We start from the raw sequence: 27554 nt of genomic DNA on the forward strand, positions 1-27554 counted from the left end.
ATTCTGGGAAGGCAGAGTAGTGTCAAATACCACTAAGGTGCTAGTGAGGACTGAGGGGACAGCTGCTTACACAAAACAATAGATAAACAGAAAGGTTTTCCTTTAGGCTTAGCAGGAGAGCAGTACTTCTCTCCCAGCCCATGCTGTCCTAGGAGACCTCTGCACTTATACATAGGTGAGTACACAGCTTTTCCAGCCTCCATTTGTCCCAGGGTGTCTGACACAGGCTGGCAGGAGAGCACAGTTCTTGGCCAGACTTGCTGTAATACTCCCAAAAGCCAGTGACTGCTACGGCTCAGCACAACCACCTACAGCCCTTGAAGTGGGCTTGTCCTGCCGGAGCTCACTTGCCTGCAGGAGCCTATCCTTCACCTGCTCTCAAGCTGGTGAGGCTGCAGGGACTCCCACCAGCACAGCCCCAAGCCTCCACCCATCATCCCACAGCAGCAGAGCCAACAACGTGGCATTCAGCCACAGGCAAGGGGAGAGAAAAGACAGAGGTACATGAGCCACGCAGGCATAGATGGGGCCAGCTGGACGGGCAAGCCGCTGGGCAGAGGAGTGCTGGTGCCTGCCCCAGCCACCCTGCCAGACAGCTCACCACTGCCTTGGACAAACTGGCACATCTTAGGCAGCAAAGGTAGGTTTTGGGCAGGGGGCACAGATGGAAGAATGGGAATCTCTGCACAATGACTGTCAGCCAAGCCACCTGCACAAGGGTCCAAAGAGACAGGCTGTCGGAGGGATGCATGCATGGGAAAGGGTTGCCTTGGCCAGCAAAGCTGAGAGACAGTGGCCAAATGCTAAAGGGAGCTCTGACTGGCTTCCAGGGAGTCCTTATCAGCTTGTCCACAGTTACCCAATCAACAGCAACTCTGATGATACCAGCTGAAGAGAGAGTGTCCCTTGGTGATACAACAAATCATCCTGATTTGAAAGCCTTGACACTTGTCCCTATAACACAAAATGCGTACATGCCTTCCAGAGTGATACAAGATAGATCCTCTCCAGTTATTTCCTGGAAGTGCCTAGCTTAGCTGTCTAGGAAATCCCAAAGGACCTGGGAAACATGTTTAACTCCAGAGTATTATGCGAGAGCGCTAGGGACGGAATGAGAAAATTGCTCAGACACTTTACATCCTAGTGTGGCGAATTCTATGACTTCTTATGTACACAGAGACAGGGAGAAAAAAAGGGGAGAAAGACTTTGAGGGATGAGTGGGAGGTCTGTATTTCCAACATTAAAATGAATACAAATCTGTTAGTCAAGTATAAGTTTTTCAAAACACAAGAAATCCGTATTGTTTAAAAAACCCCAAGCTTCATTTTGATCAGTCTTCCAGATCAGTCTATAGTCTCCAAACCACGCTTATCCACTAAAATAATGAAACCCACTTTTATTACCTTGAGACCATCTCTTTTGGCAAATATTACTCACAATATCCAATATCAGGATATACCCATCTAAACTGAAATGAGCTACCATCCTTATTTTCACTGAAGTTTGCAGCCATTTGATGCCTTCACGTTCCTTTTATTGCTGTTTTCTGCTCTTTGAAACTATAAATATCAAGTCTGATTATTCCTGACTTTGCTGGAAATTTTGCTGGCTATCTCAACTTCAATGCTCTTACTCCACAAGAAGTCTTTTTGAGTACGACTATCGACCACTGAAAGTCTGACTCAAAGACGACAGGAGTCTCATTTAAATAGAAACCTTTGCCCATCCAAATCATTGGTTTCTATGCTCACAGCCTTTGCCCAAACAATTTCATAAACTTTCAAGTTTTCATAGAATCCCTTTGTAGAACAGTACATAATTTGCCAATACCGTAAGTCATGAGATTTGCAGCCTTCCCTTTCCAGGCAAGTATTCGTGCAATAAGGAAACTCCACAGAATTCAGAAAAGCTTCCCAGGCACAGGTCTACTTATCTCCCCAGATGAGTGTTGAAATTGATGTTAGTTAACACAGGGAAGATTAGAACACAATCCTAGGCCACATGCAGTAAAGGAGAGGTCTGTTCCTCAGACCGGGATTTCCATCCCTAGGCTAAGGGCACTGGCTAACCTCAGGAAGAGCTGGTGAAGTCATCCAGTACTACTGCATGGACATCCGAGGTGCTCATCTGTGAAATGCAAAGTTATTTGCAGCCCAGCTTTAAGGTAAATAACCGTGGATATTGGTTTGCCTCAGAAAAGCATATGATGGTTCAATAGCTCATTAATAACTGCCAAGACATCCATGAAGCAGAGATGGAGCAGTCAACTGGAAACTGCAATGCAATCAGGCAGCTGTCCAAAGATAAGCCAATCTTTTTAACGTTGTTTATGGGTTATGAAAGTGTTCAAGAGATAGTCACCAGAGTAAACATAATATTCGTGGCCAAACTCCGCTAGAAATTACAATGGTTTTGTTTTTCTTTTGACTCTTGATGTAAAACTAGGGATGAACTCCTTATCCCCAGGGTACAGGATATTATTAGGAACAGTCAGTTTTTGGAGAAGTAGGAAAGGAGAAAACACAGGCGGTACAGAAAGGAAGAACTTGTTCCTAGGCAGTCACTTTAAGTCACGTTTTAATACCTGCTGAAAAAGTTTTTAAAATATTCAAAGTATTGTTACCTGCTCCATATTGTATCCATGCTTCTCTTTAGCAATGGCGATATATTCATCCACTGAAAAACAAAGAGAAGGCGTAAGAGCATTTCGTATAACAATCTTATCTCCTCTTCCCTTCCCCTTTCCAGTGTCAAACCCAGTTCTGCAGCTCTGACTTCAGTCATGGTCATTGCATCCTCCACAGACAACTCTCATGAATAGCTGCTGTTCCAACAATTCAGGAAAGGAAGGAAGCAAAAAAAAAAACAACAGTCACCAAACTACTACATATTTTCCTTAACAAGCCTTAATGATGCATGATATCCAATCCAGCTGCAGTACTTCTGAAACACAGCATATAGTATTTCAGAACTTGTTCACCAAAACTATAGATGTGACTGTCTCAGCTACTTCTCATTTGTTTGTTGGTTGGTTTTTGTTTGGGTTTTTTTGTTTGGTTTTTTAAATCCCCCAAAGCAGTTGTTTTCTTAAGAACAAAAATCCCCAGACACAAATCCATATGTTCCAATACTGCCAGACGCCTAATGTCGCACAGCCACTGCAGATACCTTGGCAAATTTTTCATTCCTTATGCCTCAGCAGTTTTCATCTTGGACTAAACCCCACCTCTATGCATTATTAGGCCCCCACAAGCTTTTAACCTTTACAATGTAAAGACACCCCGACGAGTTAAATTTTGTATAGATGGGACTAAAACCCAAATGTCTCTTTCAGTATGAATGACTAAATGACTAAGTTTACATTATATCCAACCGCACGCATTTGAGAGGACTGGATCAAAGTCAATACCAGCCACGGTGTTCTGAAGTCTGTGCCCTTGTGCTTGGTCATTATTAAATGCACTGTAATGATAACACCACCCTTGGAAAAAAAAAAAATACAAGCTAAAAGGTGAGACTCCTACTTCACCTAATGGAGTAGAAGATGCTGGAAGCATTGGTCATCTGTAGGATCCACAATGTGCACGTGCCCTGAAAGACTTAGAACTGGTAAACATAGCCAGAATTCTCATTCTCTACACGCGTGGACTTCAAGACAAGTCACTTAGCAATGAACTCAAAAAATCATTCCCCCTTCCTTCTCTGCAGATACCCAGAGAGAGATGTGAATGCCTGTGCTGAACACCCAACTCAGGGAGAGCACGCGCAGCACATCCGTAAGGAAAAGGTTCTGCGTACACTGCAGTTAAGGAAGTCACATTTCCCAAGGTTTGGGCCTCATGATTAACTTCAGCTCTCAAATGTGCTTCTCCAATGTTTTTTGCCTTTATGAGAACTCTCACATGGAGTCTCTGATGTCTAATAACATGGCAACCCTTAAAGCCTTTCCTTTAACTTGGACACTCCTCAATTCTTCTTTCATCTGAGCAAACTAAGCAATGAACTCAAAAGTACTGGGAAAACAGAGAAGATAGATCAGAAAATGCACAGCAGGAGAGCACCAGCCTCTTATTTTCAGCTTGTCATCAATACAAAGAAATTAAATCTAGGTACTTAAAGTAGACATCCCATCTTACTAGACAATACGACACTTTATGCCGGCCATTCATTTGAAAACAAGACGCATTAATTTTCACACAAAGTTGTTGCAAAAAAAGGGCTTTGTTAAGTGCCATAGAAGGCTCTATGAGAACATTTATATGGCCACACGTTGTGGCAGGACAAGAGCATGCAGTAAACACAGGCACAGCTCCACATCAACAAGGACACTCCACGAGGTTATTGGTCTTCCGAGCTTTCACCTGCACACAATGCGCACTCCCAAGGGGCTGACGAACCTGTTTGTTGGACCATGTTCTGGAGACATCCAGTAAAAGTTATATTAGCCCTTCGGAGAAAGGTCAGACACTCATTGGCACCTCTGCAGCACAAACACATCTGCCTCTCCAGTCAACAAATTCAGCCCTTTGTTTCTGAGGACCATGCAAAACTGGGAGGAAAACTATCCCCTTTTGCAAATAATGTCTTCTTGCACAAGGCAAACATACTGAAATAGTTTCACAGACAGTGGAGGTGATGGGGACAGTGACAGCAACTTCTTAAGCTGAAATCGCTGCATTGCCTAATTGAACATCCTGAGTGTTACCAAAGGGTAGGAACCTCGGAAATCAGCTTTGCCATTAAAAAAAAAAAAACAACAACAAAAAAAAACACAAACAAAAAAACCTCCCACAACTTGCAAAACCACACCCCAAAGAGAGAACATGATCCAGGAGGACCACATAGGGGAAATGGGGACAGAGAAGGGAACTGACTCCTCCCTACACACCACCCCTTCCCTCCGTGCACCCAACAGGGCAGGGAACATCAGTAGAATGTGGGCAGAAAAGCAATTTCAGGTGCTTCCAGACTTTATAACCACACCAAAAACAAAGGCTGCCAGGAAACCTTAAGTGCAGCATTTTCCTGTACTTCACCTAAACGTTCTCGGTTTCCTTAGGACAGGTATTGCACATGCAGTGTTATATATTTTGTCTAAGGGGGAGGTGAAGGAAGGGGGAGGGCAAGGAGCTGAATTCTCTGAAGTCCAAGGCTGAATTAAGCTCTTGAATGCTAAGTACTGCTGCATTAACTAGCTCGCTTTCACTGTGGAAAGTTCTACAGTTCCTGATTTGACTTCAGCATCTTATCCTTTAATACATACAGAGAAGAGATGAGGTCGTTCTCCTTTCTAGCATACTACCTTCCTTATGCCAGATGCTATAAGCAATGAAAACATACTTCGCCTCCCTTGCTCCCCACCCACCAAAAAATCATTACAGCATTTTCTCTCTTAACTAAGAACATTAGCTACGTCCCCCCATATCAATATTAATAGGATTCCTCTTGAATCAAGTCAATATACCACAGAGCCAAATAACAGACTATGAGTGATCAGACACCAGGAAAGGAAGCAGGATGCTTTTCTTGTCACGGTGGGGTCTGTAACTCCTCAGTGTTATACCTCATTGTTACATTGGAGGAAGAGAAAAGAATAATAAGAAAGAGGCATTAAGGCGGTAAACCGAACATAAGCACACAGCAATGCTCCTTCTATACACTAAAAGAGTGTTTGTGGATGAAGGAAGGACAAGGAGTACACCATCATACTCTGCTCTTGGCTTGTTCCCTGCTTGCTTACTGACAACCTAGCCCATTCTGCTTGTCATTTCTTGGCTAATTAATTGCAGGCTCACTCGCTTTAATGCTTGCACCATCTGAGAGGTATGACAGTCCCTTGAGCAATCCTTCCGATTGCTTTCTTTACCATCCCCCTCCATATGAAGTGAGCAAGAAAGTGCATGGCACCAGCTGAGTCACAGGATCCCTTTAGTCTCCCATACCAGTAGAGCCTGGAATTGCCACAAGCTTAATGCTTCACATGCCACATCAGATAAATAAGTGCCCTCTTCCATCTCTGCCTTCCCCACGCACCTCTAGCAAGGCCAGGGCAGCGGGCACATGAAATTCTGCTCCACTGCATTTCAGTGGCATTCAGTCACGCTCAGCGTGTAACCCAGCAATCTGTTTAGACATCAGAGTTCGGAGCCAGAGGAGCCTGGGGCAGAGCCCTGCTTACACCAGAAGAAACAGTTTGCCAGCACAGCTCTTAGCTGCTTTCCAGAAGAGAAAGAGCAAGAGCAGCAAAGCAATCCCATCCTGTTTCCCCCAGAACCATGCACTCTTTCCACCAGTTTAACTTTTCCCCAAACAGAGCAGACAAGAGCATCTTCTCCTCCCACCCAACTCATTTCTCTATGCTGGAAAGATATTCAGCCACAGACCAAGCCAAAAGACAACGATGCTTGAATAGAGACAGTCGTGTGACAGGAGATGCATTGCTTCTGTGAAGGCTCTTGTTGCTACTAGAAACCAGATGAGGGACAGAGAAGAGAATCATAAACTGGTATTTCTTTACCTATTTGGCTACATTTCTTCTCTTGCATGCATTTTAGCTGTGTGGGGGTGAACAGGACCCTCCTGTCCACTCCATACCCAAAATGGAGTGAGCACTGGCCCAAAAAGCCCCTTCCTACAGCTAGTCATGCTCAGGAAGGCAGAAGTAGCACAAAAGGTGGGGATGCAAAGGGAACAGAGCTCCACATACAAATTGTCACCAGCAAAGAGGAGCACCAGGCATTCAACCATCTCTCCCTAATACAAGAAATGAGGTCTAGAAAAAGATGACCAAAGAACCCCAGCTGTAGCACTAACACAGGCAAAGAGACAAAGGGAAATGGAAGGGAGTGGGAAAGGAAGCAGAGAAAGATGCTTCCCCCCCGCCATCTAGAGAGTAGAGTTTCTGACCAAAATGGTGCTGTCAGCGCCCTGAATTCTGTGGTCTTGTTTCCAGTCGTCTTTCTCATACACCCTTTTCTTTTGCTAACCATCTTCCTGCAAGAATTCCTCACTAGAGGCAAAAGAAAGGGGACCCTCTCGGCTGACAGAGGAAAGGAGAGACAAGAGCAAACAACTGCATTGCTGATTTTCAGTCCCGCATCCTAGAACAGTGAATTGAGAGACGTTAAACAGGAGCATTAATTTCAGGGGAGTGGGAGAACTCTGAAAGAGAAATGCCTGAAAGCAATGACTCTCCTCATCACCATTTGTTCAGATTAAATGACCTCTCCAAGTTGGTCTTTTGGGAGAATTTCTCCCCCTCCCCAAATTGTTTCTTAATGACCCCACAAAGCATCACATCATGTTTAGTGGACTCAGTGACCCCAAGAAGGGTTTGCAGCAGAAGCGAGTATGCTAAAGCCTATAGAAAGCAACACGAATGCAGAGGCAGAGCTGTTGCTGCAACCTCAGTTCACCCCTATTACTGGGGTACTGCAGGAGCTCTGAACACTTTGCATATTACGTGATGCAATACCCTGACAGAACGGGGTGAAATGAGGACAAAAGCAGCAGCCTTCACAGCCTCAGTAATGTGCTTCACAGGGTTTGATCAATGCTGGAACCTGTGAGGAATTCTGGATGTTGCTGTACATCTCCCCCCTCCCCTCCATCTCCCTTGAGAACAGGGTGGGGGAAAAAAAAAAAAAAAGTCAAGACCAAGAACAAATCAATGTTATATAAAGAAAATAAGGAGCACGGATTAGACACATACATGTGAAATTCTTCCAAATTTCAAAACACAATTATGACAGTACACAAACAAGTAAGGCACAGCTTTTGCCTTGGCTATAAAAACGAGCAGCTGCATTGCCGTCCTGCCGCCCTGGCGGCATCAGTGGAACAATCCTGCCACCTCGTGGTCCCAGCGCAGGAGAAGCAGCCGCAAAAAGCACAATAGTTTGGACAAGTGTGTCTCACTAACGCCAGCTGCAACAGGAGACAGGGGGGAGCAGGCAGAGATCAAAGCGAGGTAGCTTGACCACTTTTTCTGGGCAGAATCACTTAAAAGAAAATAAAATCCACCTACTTAAAGAGGTCTTCTGCATTGGAAAAGCTATTTCCTCTTCTTGGCAAGATATGATGTGTGTTACAGGCAGGAGAGGAGCAGAGAGCCAGAGCACAGCCATGTTTTGTGCCCTGTGCTGCACCCACCTGGGCAGGAATACAGCCTCCTTTAACACTGTTTCTAGGAACAGAGAGCAGTAGTCACAGAGACACAAAGGCTATTTAAAAATCACTTCATGCAACTGAAGGCATGAGAGGATTTAGGCTTCAACTCCATTGCATCTGCAGCAAGTTAGGGAAAAGTCTGGATGCAACTGCAAGGCAAAGGAAAACCAACATTGCCTGCAGAAGATTACCTGAATAGGAGCAAGAGAAAATACCCTGCAGCTGGGCAGGGTACCTTGAGACACAGGACTCCACAGTATCTCTCAACCTCCCACCCACTTACCTCCCTGTAGCTCAGATTTTACTTGTATGTCATCCCTTGTCCACATACCAAGGACCATAGGGTGCCACTGCATTAGAAGTTTTTGGCAGCAGGGCCAGGTTAAGCACCCCCAGCCACCTCTTCCCACGTGAGCCCCCAGGAAAATGGACCGGGAAGCTGTTCCACCTGAAAATCCACCAACCCTCTCCTGCTGCGTTAGCTCCCTCACCCAAGCGTCAGCGAAGTCATACAAGCGCTGAGTGGTGCTGGTTGGAAGTATGGAGATGCTCTCACCTACAAGGAGGGGCAGTCCCTGGCTCTCGTATCACCAGCCCTAGCTACACAGGCTGCCCTCTTCTCTTGCACTAGTTCTGGAGCCACTCAAGGCACTGAACAGCTGGCCACCACCAAAGCAGCATGCTATTCATAAAACACAAGCTTTACACTTTTTATTTGGTTGTATACCATATAAAAATCACTTTTCTGAGAGCTTATGTAAGCCTGAGGAGAAACAAGCCCTCCTACTTCCAGCAAGGAATGAGAGTGGCTCAGCCAAAAGTGCAACTCATTCCTTGTCCCGGCACAGCGCAGTGGTGGGATGAGCAAGCGGGCAGGAACAGGCATGGCTGTGTAACCTTGCGCTGGTGAGGAAAGAGTTGCTCATGGAACCACACCTGGAGCCTGGAAACAGCAGCCTCAGAGAGCAGAAAACAAGGAACAGAACAAAGTGCCCCATCACTGGGAGACTGATCCCTTTAAAAGCTCTGATACCTAAACCAAAGGCTTCTTTTCTCACACAAAGGCAACCAGTCCCCACCCAAGCAGTGCACGCTAACAAGCTCGCAAAGAAACACACCTATTTCCCTTTTTAAATTTTCCATGCTGCTCTTTTGCATGGCCTGCATCTCAGGGCAAGTCCAAAGTTGAAGCTCCAGTGATGGTTAAAGACCTGACTCATCTGCCTTTAGATTTTGCTATACCAGCAAGAAGGCTACGTAGTGCCAACACAGGTGTACTGACAAATCTAGCATAGCTTTTGTAGCTTGCCAAAACTATTTTAAACTATTTAGCAGGAAAGGCCTTTCGCTAGCATTCATGTGTTTCTTTTAAAGCCTTTACCAGTATAGGCTTTTTCTAAAGTTGCACCCTCAGCTGACACTATCACATCAAGAAAAGGCTCAACACAGTGCACATGTAGGGAGGTGGTGTATTCATGAGGACTACCATAAGGAAAGCCAGCCAGCCGATGCTTTCTTGCTTCTCTTGCTTTCTGATGCTGCAGCACTTCCTCAGAAAGGCCACATGGATGCCCACTCATTGCAGACATCCATGGAGGACCTTCTGGGAAGAAAGACTACCCCTTACACATCCATCACATTTAACCTTCAGGCAGAAATTTGCTCCACCATAGCACTGAATGCCCCTTTACTGGAGGAATGGCACAGGTTTCAGTAGCTACAGAGCCCAGATGTCTCCATATGTACCACAGAAGAGAAGGGGACAATGGACATCTGACAGGGCAGTAGCAAAGAGGAAACAGTACCTCTGGGACCTAGCACAGAATAGGCAGAACCACATCAGATCACCTGGGAAGCTAATCTCTGACCATACAGGATCTGAGCATGGCTGGATCATTCAGCAGTGCAAACCTGATCCCGTCAGACACAGGCACTAGACTGTATTAAATGTAATTAGTCAGAGCACTTGATATTGGGTTTGGAGCCCACATAAGGACAAAAACTAGCACACAGTAGCTTCTGGCAGGGAGGGAATACTCGTTCCCATGTACGACCTTCCAAGACACAGACAGGAAGTCACAGACAGGATAAATGCACAGAGCATGCGCCCGAACAACAAAGTGAGTTTATAGCAGAACAGCTCTTTGCATTATTCAGCACAGTGCTCTCAATTCAGTCCGAGGAGCCCTACAGCCAGATTTATTCTGCTGTCAAACCATGGCTTGAGTTAACTCTACGGAGAGGTATAGCCTCATATTATATACTTCAACTACAGGCAGCAGCATGTCCAAACGATGCAAGTAGCAACATTATCAATACAGTTGTGATGAGGGGTAGAATATTAAAAAAAAAATATGATCCAATGGTTCACTGCAGAAAATGGTAACTTGAATTAGGAGAAACCCTCATGCAGATTTTCTTATGGAAATTATTATCACAGAATCACAGGTCAGAAAGGACCTGGTCCAACCTTTCTTGGCAAAAGCACAGTCTAGACAAAATGGCCCAGCATACTGTGCAGCTGAATCTTAAAGTGTCCAATGTTGGGGAATCCATCACTTCCCTGGGGAGATGATTCCAATGGCTGATTGCTCTCATTGTGAAAAATTTTCCTCTTGTGTCCAATCATAATCTCCCCAGGAGTAACTTGCACCCATTACCCCATATCTTTTCCATGTGACTCCTTGTAAAAAGGGAGTCTCCATCTTTTTTGCAGCCACCCTGGAACATGGTGACAAGGTCTCCTGTAAACCTTCTTCTCTCAAGGCTGAACAAACCCACTTCTCTCAGCCTTTCCTCATATGGCAGGCTTCCCTGGCCTTGGATCATCTTTGTGGCCCTTCTCTGGACCTTCTCCTGCCTGTCCACATCTTTTTTATATAGTGGGAACAAAAACTGAACACAGTATTTCAGGTGTGGCCTGACAAGTGCTGAGTAGAGTAGGGTAATGACTTCTTTATCTCTGCTGGTGATGCCCTTGTTGATGCAACCCAGCATCCATTTGGCTTTCTTTGCCACAGCAGCACACTCTTCACTCACTTGTCGCCTGCCAGGACTTCCAGGTCCCTTTCCACAGAGCTGCTCCCCATCCAGACAGATGCCAGCCTGTGCTGCACTTCTGGATTATGCTTTCCCAGGTGCAACTTGTCCTTGTTGAACTTCTTGCTAGCCCACTCTTCCAGCCTATCCAGGTCTTCCTGCAGGGAGGGTGGCTCTCCTCTCCAAAATGTCCACTTCCCCACTCAGTTTGGTATCATCAGCAAACTTCATCAGGGTACAGGTGATCCTATGATCCAGATCACTTACAAAGTTGTCAAACAGCATTGGGCCTAATATTGATTCCTGGGGGACTTCTGTGACCGGTTGCCAGTTTGAGAAGGAGCTATTTACCACCACCCTCTGGGTGCGGCCTGCCAGGCAGTTCCCCACCCACCGCACAGGCCACTTGTCTAGACCGCAATGCATCAGTTTCTCTAGGAGGAACCTTATGGAAAGCCTTAGAGAAACCGGGGTAGACAGTGTCCATGCTCGCCCCACATCAACCAAGCAGGTTACTTTGTTGTATTTTTTTGGCACTCCTTGAGAATGCCTGATCCAGCGCATCCTTTCCAAAAGCCAGATTCCCTAATTTGAAAAAAATACAGTTTGACACACATACAGATGACAGAGTCAGTATGGGAAACCACAGATTTAGACTACTAGCAGTCTTTGGTACTCTACCTAGGAACATTCTCAGCTCTTCATCCACTTCATCCTCTATATGCTGCAATTCTTGGTCTGTAAAATAATCAGCGCAGACTACCATAAAGCTTCATTGAACAACCTGCCGTCAACCATCTTCACAAGCCACCAAGGAATATCTAGACTCAAAGCCCTCTGAAGAGGGTGAAACCTTCCACAAGGTCCATTTTCCACTCTCCACAAGATTTTGAAAGCTCCTGTCTAAAATCAGAACTGTATCAGAGCCAGGCTTCCTAAACAGCATGGCTAACTCCACGACGTAGGGTCTTTGTGCAGGATGAGGGCACACACACAAGGGGTATGTGGGAGCAGAATAGCCATCATGTTAAATTACAGCTCATTATTATTGTTACTGATAATAAAGCCTGTGACAAGAGAGTAGAAGCCATGCTGACCCCCTTTATAATGGATACAAAAGCAAAAGAAGTGATCAATTTGTCCCCTAGCTACCTCCTGGAAGGGTGTCACTTGGTCAGAAAGGAAGTATTGGGCAGGCCAGCAGGCAGCAAAAGGGAGGAGACAAGTCAGAGTCACACAGAGGAGATGCCCTTGGCAGATGAGCCGAGAGCCAGGAGCTGCTCGTGGAGGGGAGAGCCTCCAGCTGTAATTGCCCACATCCAGCTCCTCAGCAGCTCCAACAGGAGAACCCCGTGATCCTGAATGGTGAGTGGTCAGGTCACAAAAGCACCACTTACTATTTCAGTTATTTTTTGCAGCCAGCCCCCTCACTTCTAAGCCCAGCTTTATGAGTAACATAATAGTCTCAACAACCCAGACAGCCTCTGCACTCATGAACAAGTTGCACGAAACTTGCTTCCAGCCAAATTAGATGAAGAATGATAGGGACTAAGTGAAGGCAGCTTGATGTTGGAGGGGAACTAATCCTTCAGTTGCATTTTCTGAAGTAATACTGAGATGCTTTTGTTCCTTCTAACATCTATGGTTAAAAACCTATTTTCAGATGTTTGGGGCTGGCCCCTTCTGAGAAGGCCAGGGGCTTCCCACAACTCCACTCATTGCACTACTGCACCTGGGTGCTAAGAATGAAAAAATTAGGTCTCAAACTTGCTTTGAAAGACTCCATTTTCCTCATGTTCACAAAAGCTGGATGTGAACAAGTCAGCAGGAAGCAGAACAATGGAGACAAGACAAACACTTCCAAGGCACAGAGTGCTGCAGAACCTAAAGGGAACAGCTTATCTCGAGAGCAGTCGTGGCTCTGTCCCCAGCTATCTGTCCCATCCCTCTCCCGAAAGTTCCTATTTCTGCTTCCTGCAAGAACAGTTCGGCTGCTTGATTAAGCAGCTGTTTAATCACTTAATAAGGCAGGCCATGAACTAAGACAACATAAACAAGCACCTACTGCAGGTTAAGATGCAGGGGTTCATGAAATTCCTAGTACCATACCCCACAAAACATGAGAACCTGGTAAACACAGGTTTAGGTGAAGAGCCCTTTCTCTGCCGGAGCTCAGAAGCTACCTATGGACAAACTCATACGGATTGCCCTACTGTGGGCAGGCCAGCCATTGGGAGACACTAACACTTAATACATACATTCTTGCCCATGTTTACTTCCTATAGGTCTGAAGCTAAAGAGATGCAAAGAAATGTTTTTGACCCCTCTAAGAAGTCCATGCAGAAAGACAGCAAGCTTACACAGCCACATCTTGGACAACATAATCTTTATAGTAACCTCTAACCAAAGTATTAGCGTTATGTTGACAGATTTTAAGGTATTCAAAAATACATAAAATTAAGTCAATTTAGAAAAAGGCAAGTTACATATCCACAGAGCACATGCTGAAACATGGATTACATACATACCAGCCCTCAGCCTCCAAGGCTGATCCTAAGAGACTGAGCAGAAAAGCCTACAATAAACCAATGTCACTAACTAGATCCTGGAGTATCAGTGGTAGGTGTTCACAGCTTTTAGCCAGGATTTAGAAGCCCAGTCCTTGCTGAGAAGTTATTAGGTGTTACTACTGATGTTTGCAGTGCTAGAAAATTCACTACTACACTATCATAAGATCAATTTGCATGAGAAGCATACGATCAGGAAAGTAACTTAACATAGAGTGCACAAATATGAGTACAGGAAAAATAAGTAGCGGGAGCGGTTCCTAATTAGAGCAAATAATGCCACAGCAAACACATTATGGTGAGGGAAGCTTTGGCCTATGTCCTTGAGAAAGCCTAGCTGTTCTGCCTCCTGCACTAGCACCTCTGTAAAGGTCACACTCAGCAGCATATGAACTCATCACAGCAAGCTGTTGTGATCATGACCTCCTCAAGCATTCCTCAGTGGAGGACATAGACCACAAAAGTTCTTCCCTGCCTGTGCACAGCTCCCATCACATCCCTATAAACATGCACATGTTGGTTCATTTGCCAACTAACCTTGCTCTAAGAAGAAAAGAAAAAATTTTTAAAAAATTAAGTTACGCTCCAGTTCCCCAACCCTTCTTATTTTTCCCCTCACAGCTACAGTAAGAGACAAAAGGTCAGGAAAAAAGTCCTCTGAAATGCTCCGAATCCACCACTCTCACCAAGACCAGCAAGACTGGAGCGCACTCAGCCCGTCCCAGGGCTGGGTCCAAGCAGCACGATGTAGCTGCAGCCTGCTAGTTCTTGTCATACTGGTCCTACAACTCACACAGCGCCTATCAGGCTGGCTAAGGCTGCTCCCAAACATCTTTCAGATCAAGGCTCACTGCCAGGGTAACTCTTAACACGGCTATCATCACTCCATTACATCCACGTCATCTTGTCTCTAAACTTCTCTCAGGAAAAGAGCTTCTTCCTAGCGCCAGCACTAGGTTCAATCCCCCGCCGCAGCAACAGTAGTGGCAGCCAGCATTTTCAAACTGGGTCATCTTGACACATTCAGAGAAGGCCTGTTTCACACTGCAGTAAAAAGGAGGAACAAACAGGTGGCAGGAGAGAACAAGGCACGCGAAGAAACTGCTGACTGTCATAGTCCCTGTTGTATTGTCCCCCCACACCAAAAATTCCTCCAGGATAACACAGCTACCTTAGATAAGACATCCTTTTCCCGAATACTCTCCAAAACATTCTGTCCTTTAGTTTGGGTTTGTGTGTTAGTTGTTTTTGTTTTGTTTTTTTTAAATAAAAAACACAACCAAAAAAACCCCCAAACAACCCACAAAAAAAACCCCACGAAACACACAATCCACTGTACCTTGGGCGAAATCCATCCTAAGTACACACCCTAGTCCTTTCAAACTAAATTGCTTTCCTGGCTCCAATACAAACCACTGCTGTGAAAGGGTTAAATCTTCATCTTAATTTAAATATGCATTCAGGATCCAGAAATATCAACCTGCAGCAATAATGATGAAAGAGCTGCTCTGAGATTTCCACACAGCATTGCAACAGCAACTAGCACAGCAGATGACAAACAAAGGGGAAACTAGCTAAGTTTGAGGCAACTCAGCCATTTCTGGGATACACCCACAGCCTTTGAAGCCTGGTATCTTCTTTTTGCTGTTCACAATATTGCTACTATAAGCATGGAAAGTTGCCTCAGCTAAAATGAAAAACTGCATCCCTTCACCTTTATCTTTTGAGCATTTTCTGAAGTGCAGCAACTGCAGCTGCTGGGAGAAGTGGCCATGACTGTATTATTTCTACAGCTAAATTCAAGTAGAATCTTAAATTAAACACCAGTTCTCTTATTTCTGAATTCATGGAGTTGTACTCTTCAGCTACTGTATTTGCATCCAAGCTTCACAGCTGCCAGGTTCACTGCATAATATGAAATTTGGATTAGGGATAAACATAAACCCAATTCGGCTTTTCCATTAATCCTTTTTGCTGTCACTGGGACAGCCAGCAAGCTGATGTTTCAGCATACAAACAGCAAGATCATAAGTTTGGGGTTTTTGCTATCTTCACTTTGAGTGACAAAATGTAAGCACCTAGCTTCAGGCGAGAATTATAACCCCTGAAGTCCACCCCTCAGAGACCTGGAAGTCTTGGCTCTGCCTGGCAGCTGTTTTTTAAGGCTAACACTTTTCCCACTACCAAAAAAAAAAAAAAAACTCAACAAAAAAACCTCACACACAAACAAGCAGAAAAATCCCAAACAAAAAAAGCACAATACACACATACGCTCCATCTTTCAAAACCTCCCACAGCACTTTGCCAGCCACAAAAAAATCCCAAAAAAAACCAAAACAAACTATAAGCTCAGCTAAGAGTTCAACAATACTTTTCTCTCTGGTGGCAAAGCCTAAGCAGCTCCCGCTCTCCCATCCCTGGCCAAGGTGGCTGCACTCTCACTGCGCACCAACACAACCTTTTGTGGGGTTGTGTTATAAACCAGGTCACAGAAACAACAGGGGTTGAAGGGAACAGGAAACCAAAAATAAACCCCCGATTCCAACTGTTTCAAGGATCCTGTTTACAGCATGATGGAGAGGAGGGACTTAAAAAGCAGCTTTGCTGACGCTTAAATACTCACCAGACTACATCCTCTCCCTCACCGCTGCTGCCCAGGGCAGGGGTGCCTGTGCACCAGGGAGGGGGTGGCTCTTGGGTACCTCTGAAGCATGAGTCCCTTCCATTTTAAATGCACCCTCCTAAATAGGGGCTTCATTATCTGTAACAGAAGATTTTAAGATCACCACTTTCCCCAATTTACTCTCTCCCATTTGTCGTTTTCCACTCATACCCTACACCCCAAGGAAAATGAGAACTGATGATGATACTTGATGGAGTCTTATGTCCACAGAATTCACAGGTCAAAATAAGTGAGCCTAGGTGGAAAGGATATGTTCAAGCACAAGCCCTTCTTAAAACAGCTATAGCTCAGCTACACACTGAAAACAGAGACTTGCCACACAAAGCATGATCAGACACACTCAGTAACCTGAGAAGACAAATGTTTTCCTGTCCTCTACTCTGGCACTCGTTTTAAGTCAGAACATTTAGATAAAGGTGATTTCCAAGCTTGTTTAACATCCCTTTTAAAAGAGAAACTGAAGAATAATCATAGCCGGTTCTGTGTAAAGATTACCCCTTGAACTACAGCTGGAGACAGACCACTGGCCACTTAAACCTGTCCTCAGAAATTTTGGGATTCACCGCACCTTCTACCAGCTACCAAAACTCACTGTCACCCAAAGGTGGCTGTTGACACACTAATGATCAGGACACGCTTACAGGCTTGGTTGGGACATAGGCTTTTGCGGTCCTGAATGCCAACTCATAGCTTCTTAGGGTGGAGGACCGCTGCTCCACACTCGCAAACCGTTACCCAGCCTGTGGCACAGTTAACTCAACCTTGCCCATCCAGACACCACAGGGTTAACATCCTTAGTAACTATAGCAACCAGCACTTCTTCCTCCATCAGAGCCTCAGCTGGCACATTGCTGCCTTACCAGCATCAGGTTTTGCAGCACATTTAGGGAGCCCTCCCTTTCCCCCCAGCCACAGGGTTTGGCCAAGCACATTATGAGGATGTTGGAGCACTCGCTGCTTCGCCTCATTTTGGCATTCCTCTGTCCCCATGTCCCCTGGACACTTCTACTCCCCTCCACAGGGGGAAGGAGGCTGTCTAAATTCTCTCCAAGTGCACCAAGGCAGGCATAATGTAAAGCTGGGAGCCAGCTGCAGCCTCGCAGGAAGAGATGCCAATGGGGTAAGGGAAGGAGGGACTGGGGAGCGTCCGAAGTTGGCACACCGATCAACCGTCGGTTCAAACAGAAGCAGCACTGCAAGGACAGGGGACTCAGCTGCCATCCACGACCCACCGTCCCATGGGTATTAGGGAGAGCACCTGCCTCTTCAGTGAGACCCCATAAATCCACTGGAGACACCCACCAAGACATCAGTAAGAAACCAAAACTCCCATCTAGCGGTACACATATTCTGTCAGAAGAGAGCAGAAAAATGACTTTCAAAACAGAGCTTATCCCTAGCAAAACAATACATCTTTCTCCTCTTGTAGTTCACCTTTGAACTGCAGATGCATAACAGCAATCATCACATCCTATCCTCCCGCCTGGTTTCCATCCCTTGCCCCTGGGCAGCTGCAGCATGCCAGCACTTGCTCATTTCTAAACCAACCCAATGTCATTTTTATGGTTCCACCCATTGGCGTACTTGGCACAGGGAGAGACATTGCTGTTTTATTAATAGCTTCATGCTGGCCCAGCTCTATCCTGTGCAGGATTTCCACAGCATCGTTACAATGCATTTTTCACTATCTCCCCCCCCTCCTTCCCCACATGCCACTCAAAGAGAGCAGATGCCTGTCTTCCACCTAGCTGTTCCTGCTCCTCAATGTCACCTTGCTCAAGGCCTCGCTCCTCCTCACTCCCTGTCTCCTTCCCCGCCCTCCAGGACAGCATCCCAGCACAGCCAGATCAGTTGCCCTCTGTGGTACCAAGTCCTCACAGAGCCTCTCAGAGTCTCATTTTGAGAGCAAGCTCTTTGTAAGAGGTGCGACACCAGCCACAGCACATGGGGTATTTGGAACTGAGCTGGAAGGGGAGCACAGTTATTTTAAGTCCAAACGTTCAGTTACTGCACAATGACAGTTCTTTCTTTCTTCTTCAAAAGAGAAAGGACAAACTTCCAGCTTTGGGCTAACTTTGTGAACTACTAATGGCGGCAACTGCTATGCAAGTGACGCCTCAAAGGCAGAAGTTTGGCAGTAGATATGGAACATACTGGCAGCATTCCACTTTGGTATTAATACAGGCAAGGCAGTAAGTGATTTGTACCCAGGATTAATGGTTAACAAGGCACAGGATAAAAAAAGTGATCATGTGCCAACACATACTTTTCTTCGTTTTAATCTCCTCTACCATATCCATCATTTCATGACATCCAGGCAAAAGGTTTCTCCAACGTGATTAAAACATTACTCCAGTGTACAGGGTGCATGGGACCCAAACAAGCTTTAACTAATTGTATGAGCCTGGAGGATCAGGTATGCAGATACCCACCAGGTTTTGGCTGACACACTGGTCTTTCCAGGATTTATTTCAGCAGTTTAGAGAGGACCCTCCCACAACCTCCACCAGTTTGACCAGCCCTCTGCCAAAGCCATCAGCATGCATTGCTTTGAACATTGTCACAGATCTGCTCAGAGCGTTCTGTAGCACGGATTCACCGTTAATGGAGCTGGCTTCCAGTAGTTTCACTGATTGCACAGAACTGTCCTGCTCACGAGAGCCATCAGTTCACTCAGTGAAGCACAGGTTAGCGCTCTGCTCAATCTTCTGTCTTCACTTTGAGCCCCACCTACAGGAAGAAGAGTCCTGTGACTTTTAAAGAGTTCACAACAGGCACAGGATGGATTAAAGGCTTTGGAGTACAAATGAAACTAACTAGACACAGGTACCAACACAGTACTGAGTGGAAGGATTTGTTTGCTCACACTTCAACCTGAACAGCAATATTAAGAATGGATGTGCTAGCTAGTATTCATAGTACTTACAGCCCAAGGGGCTACACCAACCTCCTGGAGACCACAGTTCTTCCACTTGCCATTTCACACTGCCAATGATTCCCCCCACCAAGGATAACACGCACGTCACAAAAATCCATGGTTTAAAAAGGCATCAAGAAATAGAGAATCCATCACGTCCCTGGATAACTTCCAATAGTCAATCACCAAAAAAAAAAAAAAACAAAACTACTTGGGCATTACATTTCACTCCATGTGGACTTATTTTGAAGCCATTTATTTGTATTATGCATGTCTCTTACTGCCTCAAAATTTCCCTTTGAGAAAATAATTGACAATAGTCCCCTTTCAGTCGCTTTTCAGTAAGCTAAACAGATGGAGTTTGCTTCATCTTCAGTTTCCAAAACGTTTCAGTAGCTCCCATCTACATCCTTTTCTCAGTTTTTCAACACTAAAGCCACTATTTTGAGGTTCATTTTCCTGAATGATGCTGGGTGCAGAGGCAGCGAACTGTTCCAGAGATACCTCACTCTCTTTACACCTGCATCATTCACTGGGTCAAGCAGGACACCAGGAAGCTTTGTCAAATTACCTGCCCACTATGTCCCCAAAATTGCTCTCCAAGCCACTTCTTTCCAAGCATCCGCCCTTGATGTAGAAGGTAAGGCCGGAGCTTCCAGTACTGAGAGTCATAACTCTGCATTTGGGTCATTAAGAGCCCATTGCACTGGCATCAGTTCAAGTTACGAAAAGATCCAAAGCACTCTACAAGACTATCAGTAGCATTCATTTTATTTACCATCGTGTCAGGCTATGGCTCATCCTCAGTTTCTCTCCACAGCAATTCTGTAACAATTCCCATATCACTGATGGAAATGTTGATCATCATCAGTCCTCTTACACATCCCCACAGACCCCATTTAATTAGGATTCACTATCAACAATGCCAAGACTTGTCAGTGAACTTGAGAATAGCTGAAGAGACCTCCTGTCCCCTGATGTTCTTTCTTCATAAACCATAAAACAGATTAGAGAACTCTGCCTGTAATACATTTAGTAAGTGCTCTACAGCCGTTGCAGAACACCAGCGTTTTGGAGGAGGTTCCCATCTTTTGAAAGGAAGGGGGACTGAATCAGACTCCCCTACAGTGGCAAATCAATTCCTAACAGCTGGCTGAATACATTAGAGCTATAAAGTTATTTCTACCGATCAATCCATTTCTAGTCTCAAAAAGAACAAAAGGAGCTACTTTCAGCAGGATTTGTTTTTCACAGTTCATTTTTAAGTAATGCCAGGAATAGACAGGAATAACTGATACCTTTCAGTAGTGTCAGCTCAAATTGACGCAAGAGAAAGCAATGACCAACCAGCTCACTCTTACCCTGTTCTCTCATTCCCTGCACAGCTGATGGAGTTTTCCTGCCACCCAAAGGTCCCCTCAGCCACGTCTCCCAATGCTGCTTTATCTTTTTTTTACTACTACTAGATGCCAAATTTTACAACTCCATCCCTCTGTATCAATTAGGCGCCTGGGAGATATTTTGTGTGTCACATATGGCACAAGAGCATCATACTTCTCTCCCCAAAAACCATATGAAATATTTATTAGCTTTTTTCTGTATCTTTTTTGGAAGGTAAAAATCACTGAAGAGTCTACACTCTTACTAAAATTTTGAGTCTTTTGAGACATTTCTTTTTCCCCTCTTATATTCATATTGTCATCCCCAACTTTATTGTACCAGCAACGATCAACTGCCACCTGGTTTTTATTTATCAGTAATACTACATTTTTAATTATCTTAGGTTTGTGACATCTTCTTAGTAGATATTATATCCCTTTTATGCTCTATAATACCTTGCATATATTTGTGCCAATTGCCACAGAATATTCAGTCACAGATTATTTTACTCAATTCCACATATCTTCAACTCCTTTTCCTCCTCCATTTTCTCCTTCCCAAGAAGCCCGTTTCCTATCAGACAGGAGTTAAATGTTCCAAAGCTGAGATGAGATTCAAAAGATTCAGACTTGAGAGGCAGCTACAGGAATCCTGTGTCACAGACAACCCATGAACAGTCATTCCTTTTGGTGGAGGCAACAGTTTCTTGCTCTTATACCCTTTTAGAGGTTTCTAGCTGTAGATAATTGTCAAATATATCCCTCTCCTCATCAGTCTTTAGTTCAGCATCCAATAGCCAGCAGGGAGCAGATGAGACAGCACTGGTAAGAGAGAAGGCAGATGTGATCCTTGTAAGGCCCTTTTTATCTGCAGTTCACAGTACCATCATCCTTCTGTAATTTAAGGGGCAACTTGCTCAGTGGAAAAATTGCCCCAGGGCAGAGCCCAGCCCTTTCATGACAGAGCCAGTTTGTGCACAACCTCTGCTGCCTTAATTTGCAAATGCCACTACGTCCTCACAAGTGCGTGAGAGCATCTTAGCCCTTAGGTCTAGGGGAAAACCAGGTATCAACTTAATAGTGCCACCACAGACAACTGCAGAAGAACAGGAATGCAAGATTCTTATTCTCAGTCCCAGAATCAGAAAGGAGAAAAAAAAACAACGTACAAGCACAGAGTCAAAAATAGCTCCTTTCAGCTCCCTCCCCCAAAAGCACTTAGGTTTAGTTACTGCATTCAAACAGCAGCCCTTTAATCAAGGAGTCCTACTTATTCATGAGGAGAACTGTAGCTAGACAAACCTTTCAAACACTAGTTCTGCCATCTGGCAGCAGCACTGAGACTTGTTCCCAGACACACACAGAGCACTGGTAATTGCCCTCACGTGGAATTCCAAGGCACTGCAATTGTTCTGGCATTTAAACCTCCACAGGCTCCAGATGTGGATTTTATTTGTGTCTTTGTGGGAAAAAGGTACTACTAATTACCATATATTCCCCCCTCAAATACTTTTCAATTTGCTCTCCCCAATTATTTCTGTCGCCTTCTACAGCACCAGCAGCAAAAAAGCAGATCCTGTAGGCCCACGGATAAGCATCTTAAAGAATTCATACTAAGAAAGAAAGTGTGTCACATTCCTCCTGCTTTCCCTGCCTCCGTGGATTTGACACTCTGATCAGCTGCCCAGTGGGCAACAAAACTCTTCTAGGGGATTGCTTTGTAGGCTTTTCTTTTTTCAAATTAATTTCAAATCATAATGGAAAGGTCACAGACATAACCTCTCTACTGAAAGTGGCAACTTTGCATTCTCGAAGCGATACATGTAAGGGAAGGGGGGAATAAAAGTATTTGAAGAGACTTACATTTTGCCTCAGACAGATTCTGGTTAGGTGACCATACCAGCATGCCGAGATTCTCTCTCTCCTGACTTCGCCTTGCGAGTTTGGCTTAAGAGAAAACAGATACAAACCAAGTTACAGAGAAAGTAATTTCAGATGCAAAATGGATATAAAAGTGACTTATCACACATCTGCAGCTTTTAATCAAGATATAAAACCCATCCGCAGAGTTAAAACCCCATCTTCCCACTCAGACCTGAGGCTCTTCCTTGTTTCTTCAATGCATCACCCTCTATGTAACATGACAGATACCGCACACTCACTCTTTCATGCAGTACACTAAGAAGCATACATTAGATCTAAATTAAAAGTTAATTAATGTTTCTCTTCCAGCATACTTGATTATTTTTCTTCCAGCCATCGTTAAATGAAAGAAGGAGGAGCTAGGCTTAGGCAGCAGGCTCCAAGCCCTTGACATCATGAGACCATACTGTGCAGCTGGATTAACACTTTGGGGTAGACACACGGATGAACCTCCTGGATTTCACCTCTGAGCGCCTCCTCCCCTGCCCCAGAGCCCTTCTGTGCCTCCGTCCCCCAGGTCAGAATCAGGTGCTCTGCTCAACCGCTCCAGAGAAATTCTTGTGCATTCACACCCACGCTGAGAAAGCAAGTCCATTTATAACCAACTTAACAGCCGGCTAGCATGAGACCTCTGAAAGTCTCAAGTGAAGAACCATTGGTGCATGTAGTTTGAAAGAACAACCTCAAGCTAAGGTTCATTTCAACAGTGAGTTCTTGTAAATCTGCTGTTGTTAGGTCACAAGCAGTCAAAAGAGGAGGACGACGAGAAGAGAAAGACGCTTGCTCCATTGAGTCAGCATGCACACAGCCAGCTCAACTACCCACCCCGGCCAAGAGAAACTTGCAGGTCTTGTTATGAACGACTGCCTACAGTACTACTTCCACTACAAAATGTCACATAACATTGAAATTTTATGCAATATTTCAACACAATACTATTTTCTCTACGCTGTGCAATTAGAACACGTAACCACCACTTCATGAGGCATTAAACAAACAGGTCAGAAAAGATCTAGTAACACGAAAGATGCAATGCCAGGATGCTGCCTCATGGCACAGGGTATGAAATCAGAACATTATCTGCTCACACGTCTCCACTGCAGCAGAAAGAGACCTGCCAGCACCCAGCTCCTGCTCATCTGAACACATCGGAAAGTTTAGTAATTACAATGCTATGAACAGTCATGGTTTGGCTACTGTTTTTAACCTGAAATCTGCTCAGCTAAGAACAGTTAGGGTTTAGATGACAAAAATATTTTAGCACTAAATTTAAAGCACAAATAGCGTGTATTAAAAATAACCAGTTGCCAGCAACACATTTACATGGAGCTAAATGTTTTTTCATGACAAATGCTATCATTATCTTTCACACAGTTCTGGGGCTTTGGTTTCTTGGGGTTTTTTTTTGTTTGTTTGTTTTAAATAAGGTTAATGTACTAAGGTTATTAATAAGGTTAATATAATAAGGTTAACATAAAAGATATTTTGTGCACTGTGCACATTCATTACTTTCTACATTACGCAGAAAAACAGGAGTAAGAAGAGACAACAACAGCCTCTGGTGGCAAGAGATAGGGTGTGGAGACCAGGTCTATACAAAGAACACGAAGGGTGTCTGAATTTAAAATCATGATACTGAATTTAAAATTACAACTTCACAAATAAAAAAAAAAGTCTTGAAACTTTGGGGATTAAGTTTTAGTTTCTTCCTCATTTCAAGTCTAGGTCAGGAATGTAAAGAAAGAGGCAACCTTAAGCCTCCTATTTATCAGTTTTTGCTCCTCACTCTCCCTGTCCAGGATGGTCTGTCCTACTAAAGTCTAGCAGAAAGTCTCCTCACTTTGCATTACCCTGAAAAGCACGTTCTCATCTCAAAAATACTGAAAGACAGAAATCATCAGTCAGGTTTCCAGGAAGTGAAACACTTTCCACGCAAATCCCAAGACATCCCCAGTAACCCACTGCAGTTTGGGAGGCAGATGCCCAAATTCTGCCAGTAAGGCTTAACTCGCGGCAAATTTCCAACCTGGCTTTACCATAGTCTCACTCGCTGAACTGGCAAAACCCACCTAACTCAGGAAAAGGGAAAAGTTTTCTCTTAGTTTAGCAGGTTGAAACTCTTCCCTGACACATCAGGTGAATGTCCCAGCCTGGCTGCCCCTTTCAGGAGCAGAGCATCGCTAGTCAGCTCACCCACAGTTAAGGTGGGTGAAGTTTCACCTCCCACAGTTAAAACCCCAAGTTACGCTCTGGGGCATTGTGGAGGGAGTGCCACAGCCTTCCTGGCTGTGAACTGCAGCAAGCCCTGGGAGGTGACAACCAGCGCCGCAAGGTACTGTGGGACCTCATGGCACCCAAGCAGGGTTGGTGAAATGTGTTCCTCATCTTCCATCACAGCTCCCCCCACTAAAGGTACCCAGGACCTCCCTTTGCAAAGGGAGTGCCTTGAGGTAGGAGCTACCTCCTTCCAGCCCTACATCCCCTCCCTATGAGACTGGGTAAACCACTCCTTGGGCCTCACACCCAGAGCCAGAACCCCCCTGTAGATGCCGGGCTTCATGCAATCTTCAGGAACTCCTTCTGCCCAGTTGCCCCAGCCCAGCTTCTTCCCCTCTGCCTCCCTCCAGAAGTGTGAAGCACCACTGGTATCCTGCAACATCTTTCCTGCTCTGCCTCTCCACCCAAGGCCACAGCTGTCCATCCTCAGCACTTGTTCCTTGACAGAGGCAGAGGCCAGTGCAAGGCATGCAGTAGGGTTAAGTTAAAACTCATGCTTCTCTGCAAAGGACAGAAGCAACTAAGGCCAACACACATAGAAGGGCAGGCGGGTGGGTGCGTGTGTTTGTTCCTCAAACCTCCACAGAGGCCAAAACTCCCTCCCTAACATCACAAGTGACTTTGCCCGCCACCCAGCTCCAGCACCACATCCTCCCCATCACCCCTTCTCAAGCCCACAGGCCCCACATTTACTGTCCCCTGCACACCAGGCAGACACGACAGGCATTCTTCTGAATCCAGTGTTGATCCCATCATAAACACACACAGCACAAGAACTCCTGCTACATGATGTAGCAAAGAAGAGCTTAAGAGCTTGCCCAGAATTTGGAAGCACTTTGAAAGGAGTATTTCAGAGCAAGAGCCACATGAGGGGAAGAGGGGGCTGCTTGTGGACAAAAGATAGCGTGGTGAACTCAAACACTCTACACTTCAGTGACAAAGCTCAGAAGCTAACTTAATTTAATCCATTCTATATCTCATATAAAAATAGCCACATAAGGAGGGCAAGGGTTACTCTTTTTTAGGGGAATAGATCAATTTAGGATCCATGGGGTTTGCTTGTTTAAGCAACTGCAGTTAAACCAGTGCAACTTGTGTTTAGAGAAGCTGTATATTGGCAGATGAGATCATCTGACATTTCAGTTAATCCTGCACTTTCATCTAGGCTACCCACCAGGTATTTGTAAAGTCTCTGCCATAGCCATTAGCTCCTTATCACAGCTGTTGTGGGAGCAAACACTTTGTAATCACTTTCCTACTGCTGACTCTCCCTTTTGTCCCAAGTCTGGGAAGAATCACCGATGCTTCCTCCAACCCCAAGAGGAACACCCTCTACTGCAAGCAGCACCCCCTATACTTTGTTCCAGTGCCAGAATTCACAGGGGATGCAAGGTCCCATTGCCTTTCCCCAAGCACAGATGTACAGCCCCAGGCATTTTTTCCACAGCGCTTCCCATCCCTCTGTCTTCCCTCATCCCCCAAACATACCCCCACCCCATGAACCATACACTGAAACACAGGAGGGAACTGATCCAAGTTAAAACTCACTCCGTAAAGAAAAAGGTTACTTTTAAAGTTTGTCCCATTCACAGACCTAGTTTACTGCCCAAGCCCGAACAGTTCAACTGGTACAAGTGAGGAGATGAGGCAGGGCAGAATATCCATATGCCAACAGTATCCTAAGAAGAAATTGGAGGGGCTTTTTTTTTCCCCACCCCTGGAGCTATGAGGGCACATCTCAACACCAGCATGCAGCGGACCACATGGTGTGTAGGAATATATTGATTTGCACAGCAGAGACACCACCGCTGTTGGAGTTCCTATCGCTTCTGCCCTTAGGCTGAGGCTGTCCATCTGCAGGGGCTCCTGGGCTGCCCGTGCTAAGGCACCAGCTGGCCACAGGCAAGAGCAGGGGATTGCAAGGACACGAAACCCCAACCTGCAGCAGCTACGGCTCTTCCCCAGCTTTTGGAAACCTGTTGCAAGACTGCCCTACAGAAAAACAAGAGAGAGGTTTCGACCAGCAGCAGCAGTCAGTTCAGATTCCAAGAGGCATTAGGCTGATTTAAAAAAAAAAAAAAAAAAAAAGAATCTTGACTTGAGCCTTTAAAGCCAGTCGTTCCCCTGCTGTGAAGGTTACTACATGGAACAGCCTCACTCCCAAGCATTTGTCTGTGCAATTTTCACTTGCATACAGAAAGATATCAGTCCTGCTCTCCCACTACCACTCATAGAGTTTAAAGCCTCAAGGGTAAAATCCACTTTAGACACCAAACCCGACTGATGCCAGCTCATACAGGAGAAGGGAAAAAAAAAAAAGTGAGAGCAAAGAGATTTTCTTGTCAATTAAAAAAAAAAAACCCAAAACAAAACAACCCAACAGCAAGAAACCCCAAACTCTTTAAAACCCACTCCCTTCCTCCCAGAGTCACACTCCTCTGCTGCATTTACTCCAAGTCAGAGAGCAAAGGGTTAACCCTGACAGGACCCTCTGCAGAAACAGAGGAGAAAGGTGGAACTTGCAAGGAACTTAAAGGACACCAAGCCCTAAATACCCTTAGAGTGCTCTGATGTGTCTATTACCTTAAACCCTGGGCTG

The 27554-nt window shown here is 45.1% G+C and overlaps 1 protein-coding gene across 2 annotated transcripts in view; it reads right to left on the reverse strand.

Moving 5' to 3' along the window:
• RCOR1 (REST corepressor 1) overlaps positions 1-27554 on the reverse strand; it is an 87517-nt gene that overhangs the window by 21201 nt on the left and 38762 nt on the right. The window contains exons 3-4 of one of the 2 annotated variants that reach the window (XM_074583934.1): positions 22619-22702; positions 2625-2677 (exon numbers count right to left, since the gene is read on the reverse strand). In XM_074583934.1, the coding sequence (XP_074440035.1) occupies positions 2625-2677; positions 22619-22702 (137 nt within the window). The remainder of the gene's footprint in view (positions 1-2624; positions 2678-22618; positions 22703-27554) is intronic. The other variant, XM_074583935.1, reaches the window with a different exon arrangement.

The sequence above is a fragment of the Larus michahellis genome, chromosome 4 (genome assembly GCF_964199755.1).
Source record: "Larus michahellis chromosome 4, bLarMic1.1, whole genome shotgun sequence".
NCBI lineage: Eukaryota > Metazoa > Chordata > Aves > Charadriiformes > Laridae > Larus > Larus michahellis.